The 7916-nt window shown below is 39.1% G+C and overlaps 1 protein-coding gene across 1 annotated transcript in view; it reads right to left on the bottom strand.

The window, feature by feature from the left end:
- Positions 1-380: 380 nt before the first annotated feature.
- The window catches only part of LOC126095360 (1-phosphatidylinositol 4,5-bisphosphate phosphodiesterase-like), a 419315-nt gene continuing 411779 nt past the window's right edge, over positions 381-7916 (bottom strand). Inside the window, exon 22 of the mRNA XM_049910167.1 lies at positions 381-2600. Coding sequence (XP_049766124.1) covers positions 2544-2600 — 57 coding nt within the window. The 3' untranslated portion in view covers positions 381-2543. The remainder of the gene's footprint in view (positions 2601-7916) is intronic.

Genomic DNA, 7916 nt, shown 5'->3' with positions numbered 1-7916 from the left:
ACTAAAGCTACTTATTTTCCAGTTTCTGTAATGCATATCTAGTTAAAGTGCACTTTCCATTATACTTATCACTATGAGTACCACAGCTCCCACAGGTTGGTGAAACGTATAAAGCCTCATCCCTTGTCACTGTGTGTCTGTTCACTTCCTACCTGTTGGCTTTGACAGGAGTCCAGGAGGAATATTAAATAACAAGATTTACATATTTTCTTGTATTAAATAATTGCAGGAAAAGGTTAAGAAAATTTGAGATATTTAGAGTTAATGTAACAATTTTAATGTGATTAAAGAGCAATGAAATGGTAATACTCCTACAGATACATAATTAGAGAAAAATGTACAACTTGAATTACAGTTTCTCACTGACAATCAGTCAGGCATTTTCATTGAGACTGGAACATACAAATTTTAAACCTATGAGCCATTACAACACATACAATAAATTAATTTTATACAGCACATACAACAAACAATGGAATTCATACTAACATACATAATTTCATTTCTTAAAGTAAAAGTAAACAGTGAATATCAGTTATATTTGGGACAGAGGAGGAGTATCTCACATGTCATATGTTAAATCAGAAACAACTGGAGTACAGCTCACAGACAAACAATTTACCGTTGCTGAATGTCTAGCCCTGGGAACTAAATAGAAGTAAATAAAATAAAAGTTAAAAATAAATAAATATCCTTTATGAGGAGAAAGAATATTGTAAGAATTCCTTCATGCACCATGTCTCTCTTCTGACCATTACTATGAGAGATTTTTCATGTTCTGCACTTCTGTCTCCTTTACTTTCTTCTAACCACAAAGTAGACCCTTCTCTTTTGACTAAAATATTGCTAATATAACACTAAGACACAGTACATGTTCATTTTCAGCACATTTGATGCAAAATATTTGTTCAATCATCACTGATATCTATTCTGAGATCATTTTCATATAATGGACTAGAGTAAATATGGCACAATGACTGGTTTTTGGCCAAGTTCATTAAACACAAATATATACAATCAGAAACACAGGGATCTCACCAGATAAAAGGTTTTGATATATTACAACACCAAATGACAGAGGCTGAAGCATTTAGTACAGATTCCAAAAGGTGAAGTTGGATTGACATTCGCTCCCTACTTCTTCTGCAATGGCTTTTCCATTTTCATTCCATTCTACAGTTGGGGAAACAAACAGTAATAAAATAACGAAACAAATAAATGATGACTCACTGCCACACTTCATCACCAGAGCGCTTCCCTTCTAGATGGGCTCCCCGGTGTGGACCCATCTGTTGTCACAACCGAACGTGGATCTGCAAAGTGATTTCCATTCATGATGGGTCCACACTGCACACTGTAGCCTCTGCCCACGGATATCTGCAGGGTCACCGAAACTAACTTCACCTCTGCCATTCTTGTCAGCAGCCACCTACTTCGCCACCCCGTGTGGATCCTCCAGCCCCGTGGCAACTCGAGCAGTCCCATCGAGCCCTGTCCTGCCTCGGCCTTCAGCAGCAATGCCTGTGGACCTAGACCTGCTGCCTTCCCCAGTGGTTGCTCCTCGAGACCATGCACTACTTTCATTTTTCCTCAGGTGGTCACTGTTTTGGAAGGAGGAACTGTAGTGAGGCCACCCGACGTTGCCACGAAATACAACGTTGTTACTGACAACTATAGTGCCACCACTCAGATGGTATGGATCCATGCCCTCTGACAGGATCATGCGAGACTCTGGCACACAGACTGGCCCAGGACCAGCCTAAACCAGTGTTGATGCTATCAGTGGAGTGCGTACCGCGAATATTGTCATATTTGCTAGAGTGTTATTCTGGTGGACTCTATCTGTAAGAGGCAGAATTCTGATACAACTTGGAACGAACTTCACTTGGGAATATGGATTAATGATAGCTTGCACTGTTCCTAGTAGGATCTATCAACTCGAGAAATAGTACTGAAGCTGCTAGTGTATAAATTAGTTTAGACATATTAATAAAGATATGAAACAATCTGCCTATCAATTGGTTGTAAGCCGTGTGGAAAATGGTGCTCACATAGTAGGACAAATCGTTTGATTCTTTTTCACTTCATGTTGTCACATATCAATGTAAATCAAAGTTAACAAATGCAGCATGGATTTAAACTGTGATATCCTTTCTGAAACATTACAATTACAGTTGTAACTGTATATATCTCATGCTGGTTGGTCCTCAAATTCTAATGACTTGAATTGCTCAGTTCTGCACTACTGAATTATGAATCACAACTTGCTTTGAGACACATCCTAATTAAAGCTCTTTCTAACTACACTTTATCACAGACAGGTGTACATACACTAATCTTATCTCAGAAAGACTAGGATTAATCTTACTTTACACTACAATACTTTTTTCAGCTTTCTTTTCCATTTAAAAAAAAATATGTTTCTCCTAAGATATTATTTCAAAAAATCCTGGAAATGTAGTGTGCAGGTTGTGACACTTCTGTAGCCACCTGGACTGGTGCTTCAGCTGATACAGATTTAAATAGTCCTTTATACAGAGAATTCAATTCTTTGGCCCAAGTTCATACTCAATTTCGTCATTTTCTATCATTGTAATGAGCTGTAAAAGAAGAAAAAATATCACGAGTGATAAGAGCACACCTCAATGATCAAGGAATGAGATAAAGACTTACAAAAAATCTATGGTTCCCCATACGAGCATTTTATTAGCATGCAATGTGCTGTCTGTATTGAGTACATAGCACACAGAGAATACTTTGCAATACATCGGTTGTGGCCTTTGTGGCTCCATACTTTACCAACAAGAACTTATGTTACAGCATGTATTTTGCAGATGTGACTTATTAAACTGATAGCCCCCCCCCCCCCCCCCATGAACCATGGACCTTGCCATTGGTGGGGAGGCTTGCGTGCCTCAACGACACAGATAGCCGTACCGTAGGTGCAACCACAACGGAGGGGTGTCTGTTGAGAGGCCAGACAAACGTGTGGTTCCTGAAGAGGGGCAGCAGCCTTTTCAGTAGTTGCAGGGGCAACAGTCTGGATGATAGACTGATCTGGCCCTGTAACACTAACCAAAACGGCCTTGCTATTGTGGTACTGCGAACGGTTGAAAGCAAGGGGAAACTACAGCCATAATTTTTCCCGAGGGCATGCAGCTTTACTGTATGATTAAATGATGATGGCGTCCTCTTGGGTAAAATATTCCGGAGGTAAAATAGTCCCCCATTTGGATCTCCGGGTGGGGACTACTCAAGAGGACATCGTTATCAGGAGAAAGAAAACGCGTTCTATGGATCGGAGCGTGGAATGTCAGATCCCTTAATCCGGCAGGTAGATTAGAAAATTTAAAATGGAAATGGATAAGTTAAAGTTAGATATAGTGGGAATTAGTGAAGTTCGGTGGCAGGAGGAACAAGACTTTTGGTCAGGTGAATACAGGGTTATAAATACAAAATCAAATAGGGGTAATGCAGGAGTAGGTTTACAAATGAATAAAAAAATAGAAATGCGGGTACGCTACTACAAACAGCATAGTGAACACATTATTGTGGCCAAGATAGACACAAAGCCCACGCCTACTACAGTAGCACAAGTTTATATGCCAACTAGCTCTGCAGATGATGAAGAAATTGACGAAATGTATGATGAGATTAAAGGAATTATTCACATAATGAAGGGAGACGAAAATTTAATAGTCATGGGTGACTGGAATTCGACAGTGGGAAAATGAAGAGAAGGAAACGTAGTAGGTGAATATGGATTGGGGCTAAGAAATGAAAGAGGAAGCCGCCTGGTAGAATTTTGCACAGAGCATAACTTAATCATAGCTAACACTTGGTTCAGGAATCATGAAAGAAGGTTGTGTACATGGAAGAATCCTGGAGATACTAGAAGGTTTCATATAGATTATATAATGGTAAGACAGAGATTTAGGAACCAAGTTTTAAATTGTAAGACATTTCCAGGGGCAGATGTGGACTCTGGCCACAATCTATTGGTTATGAACTGTAGATTAAAACTGAAGAAACTGCAAAAAGGTGGGAATTTAAGGAGATGGGACCTGGATAAACTGAGAGAACCAGAGGTTCTACAGAGTTTCAGGGAGAGCATAATAGTACAATTGACAGAAATGGGGGAAAGAAATGCAGTAGAAGAAGAATGGGTAGCTTTGATGAGTGAAATAGTGAAGGCAGCAGAGGATCAAGTAGGTAAAAAGACGAGGGCTAATAGAAATCCTTGGGTAACAGAAGAGATTCTGAATTTAATTGATGAAAGGAGAATATACAAAAATGCAGTAAGTAAAGCAGGCAAAAAGGAATACAAACGTCTCAAAAATGAGATCGACAGGAAGTGCAAAATGGCTAAGCAGGGATGGCTAGAGGACAAATGTAATGATGTAGAGACTTATCTCATGAGGGGTAAGATAGATATTGCCTACAGGAAAATTAAAAGAGCCCTTTGGAGAAAAGAGAACCACTTGCATGAATATCAAGAGCTCAGATGGAAACCCAGTTCTAAGCAAAGAAGGGAAAGCAGAAAGGTGGAAGGAGTATATAGACGGTCTATACAGGGGCAATGTTCTTGAGGACAATATTATGGAAATGGAAGAAGAGGTAGATCAAGATGAAATGGGAGATATGATACAACGTGAAGAGTTTGACAGAGCACTGAAAGACCTAAGTCAAAACAAGGCCCCGGGAGTAGACAACATTCCATTAGAACTACTGACAGCCTTGGGAGAGCCAGTCCTGACAAAACTCTACCATCTGGTGAGCAAGATGTACGAGACAGGCGAAATACCCTCAGACTTCAACAAGAATATAATAATTCCAATCCCAAAAAAAGCAGGTGTTGACAGATGTGAAAATTACCAAACTATCAGTTTAATAAGTCACAGCTGCAAAATACTAATGGGAATTCTTTACAGACGAATGGAAAAACTGGTAGAAGCCGACCTTGGGGAAATCAGTTTGGATTCCACAGAAATGATGGATCACGTGAGGCAATACTGACCCTACGACTTATCTTAGAAGAAAGATTAAGGAAAGGCAAATCTACATTTCTAGCATTTGTAGACTTAGAGAAAGCTTTTGACAATGTTGACTGGAATACTCTCTTTCAAACTCTGAAGGTGGCAGGGGTAAAATACAGGGAGCGAAAGGCTATTTACAATTTGTACAGAAAGCAGATGGCAGTTATAAGAGTCGAGGGACGTGAAAGGGAAGCAGTGGTTGGGAGGGGAGTGAGACAGGATTGTAGCCTCTCCCCGATGCTATTCAATCTGTATATTGAGCAAACAGTAAACGAAACAAAAGAAAAGTTCAGAGTAGGTATTAAAATCCATGGAGAAGAAATAAAAACTTTGAGTTTACCGATGACATTGTAATTCTGCCCGAGACAGCAAAGGACTTGGAAGAGCAGTTGAACGGAATGGACAGTGTCTTGAAAGGACGGTATAAGATGAACATCAACAAAAGCAAAACTAGGATAATGGAATGTAGTCTAATTAAGTTGGGTGACGCTGAGGGAATTAGATTAGGAAATGAGACACTTCAAGTAGTAAAGGAGTTTTTCTATTTGGGAAGCAAAATAACTGATGATGGTTGAAGTAGAGAGGATATAAAATGTAGACTGGCAATGGCAAGGAAAGTGTTTCTGAAGAAGAGAAATTTGTTAACATCGAGTATTGATTTAAGTGTCAGGAAGTCGTTTCTCGAAGTATTTGTATGGAGTGTAGCCATGTATGGAAGTGAAACATGGACAATAAATAGTTTAGACAAGAAGAGAAGCTTTCGAAATGTGGTGCTACAGAAGAATGCTGAAGATTAGATGGGTAGATCACATAACTAATGATGAAGTATAGAATAGAATTGGGGAGAAGAGGAGTTTGTGGCACAACTTGACTAGAAGAAGGGATCGATTGGTAGGACATGTTCTGAGGCATCAAGGGTTCACAAATTTAGTACTGGAGGGCAGCGTGGCCGGTAAAAATCGTAGAGGGACACCAAGAGATGAATGCACTAAGCAGATTCAGAAGGATGTAGGCTGCAGTAGGTACTGGGAGATGAAGAAGCTTGTACAGGATAGAGTAGCATGGAGAGCTGCATCAAACCAGTCTCAGGACTGAAGACCACAACAACAACAACAACAACAACAATGTATTTTGTTGGTTTCCCCTTCTGTAATTTGGTGCTTGTTTCCTACAAACTACCTGAACTCAGCTTACCATGATAATTTCTGTTGTTCAGTACATTTTCATTCCCTCTACCCTCATTCTGATAACAATTTTGTCACATTTAGTTACTTATGCCAAACAACTGTCTTCTATTTTTACCATTTTCACTTTACAGTTGAATTTCGATTTTACTTTGTCTGATTTTACATTTTTCCTGATCCTATGTCATAAATTTGTAGCCCTTGTGAAAAATCAATAAGCTCAGATTTAAAAATTCACTGATTTTACTTTTCTTCATGGTGAGGTTTACCTCAAATTACGTTCTTACTAGACACTTCACTTGATGTCACATCGTTTTCCTCCTATTGACATTGGATCTGACTGAATGAGTTATAAGAGGCACAAGATATAGACAGTTCACACTGCAGTTGGTGGCAGAGTTAAGGGAATATCTAAGGCAGCTGCTGAGAGGGGAGATGCGGGAGAGCAAATGCTGATGTAATCCAAGATTGGCACTGCCAACACAATTTGCAACATTTAGCTTCACTGCACAATTATGATACAACTACAGCTAGGTTCCAGCAGGAATGGAAAAAAGGGACAGTCAATGTGAAGTTTTCCGAACTGAGCCTATACATGACAAAGAGGTCCTGCCACCATATTTTCTTGTGCCACTCATAACTCAGTATCATCTTTTTGCATGTATTTCCGATGTAGTGTATTTGGCAACAATACTGATCATCAACATTTTAAATTTAAACCACGAGTCTCGAAGAATATGCTTGGTCTGAATCAAGGAAACAATGGCCATTTCTGGCTAGTGAGCTCTTACTGGCTGGCGACTTTCTATGTCATTCAACAGCAAGCACTGCCACCACACCACACTAAAGCCTGTTATACACTAGTGACTTTCTGGTCAAAATCGACTACTCGAAGTGTGTGCACGTTTCGTGCCCTCATGTGAATCCGCAACCAACCGTGACGCAAGTGTGTCTATGACATCTATGATCTATAGATTGTGCCGAGTGAAGAGTTCTAAATTTCTGAGTAAGCTACAAGCTGCACATGTGCATAGACAAGGGACTATGGTGACGTCTGCTAACATCAGAAGTTATAACCTATTCTGGTCGAGCTCAATCCTATTATAGAAATGGATTTTGTCTTCATCATCTTTGTTATGTTGTTTGCTTTGCTTTCATGGCACACTGAAAAGTAACACAAGGTTGTGATATTCTTCCTACCAACTAGTGTTCTCATACAGGATAGCCAAATACCTGGAAGCAAAAAGCATTCACATTTTACAGAGAAAAAAACCTACACTATGCATAAATAAGAATGTAAGTAGATAAAAGTGCTTTAATGAAAATTATTTTGACAGTGAAAAAGTCAGAATTAATGGACAAGAAAAATAATTTTTGTTGTTATTTGGCACTTGGCAAGAAAACAAGATACAAAGCATAATGCAAAATGGCACTATTTACTGCATTCTACATGTTGTCTGGTGTGTTTGCAAGTGTATATTTTCTCGAGGAAGTATGTGTTCATGTTCTGAAATGTTTAGATGACACTTTTCTTATTCTTTCAGTTCTCAGGAGTGTAGAGAATTTACCACATGACTTTTGGTAAGAACTCCCACAAGGAATTATGCTTGGGTCATTAATGAACTCTATTGTTATTGTTTGTTCCTACATTTTCTTAGTATATTTCGATATTTTGGAAAAAGAAAAGTCTCTTATG

This window comes from Schistocerca cancellata, chromosome 8, assembly GCF_023864275.1.
Source record: "Schistocerca cancellata isolate TAMUIC-IGC-003103 chromosome 8, iqSchCanc2.1, whole genome shotgun sequence".
Classification (NCBI taxonomy): Eukaryota; Metazoa; Arthropoda; class Insecta; order Orthoptera; family Acrididae; genus Schistocerca; species Schistocerca cancellata.
The sequence above is the reverse complement of the archived record's forward strand: the minus strand, read 5'-3'. Positions and strand labels throughout refer to the sequence as shown.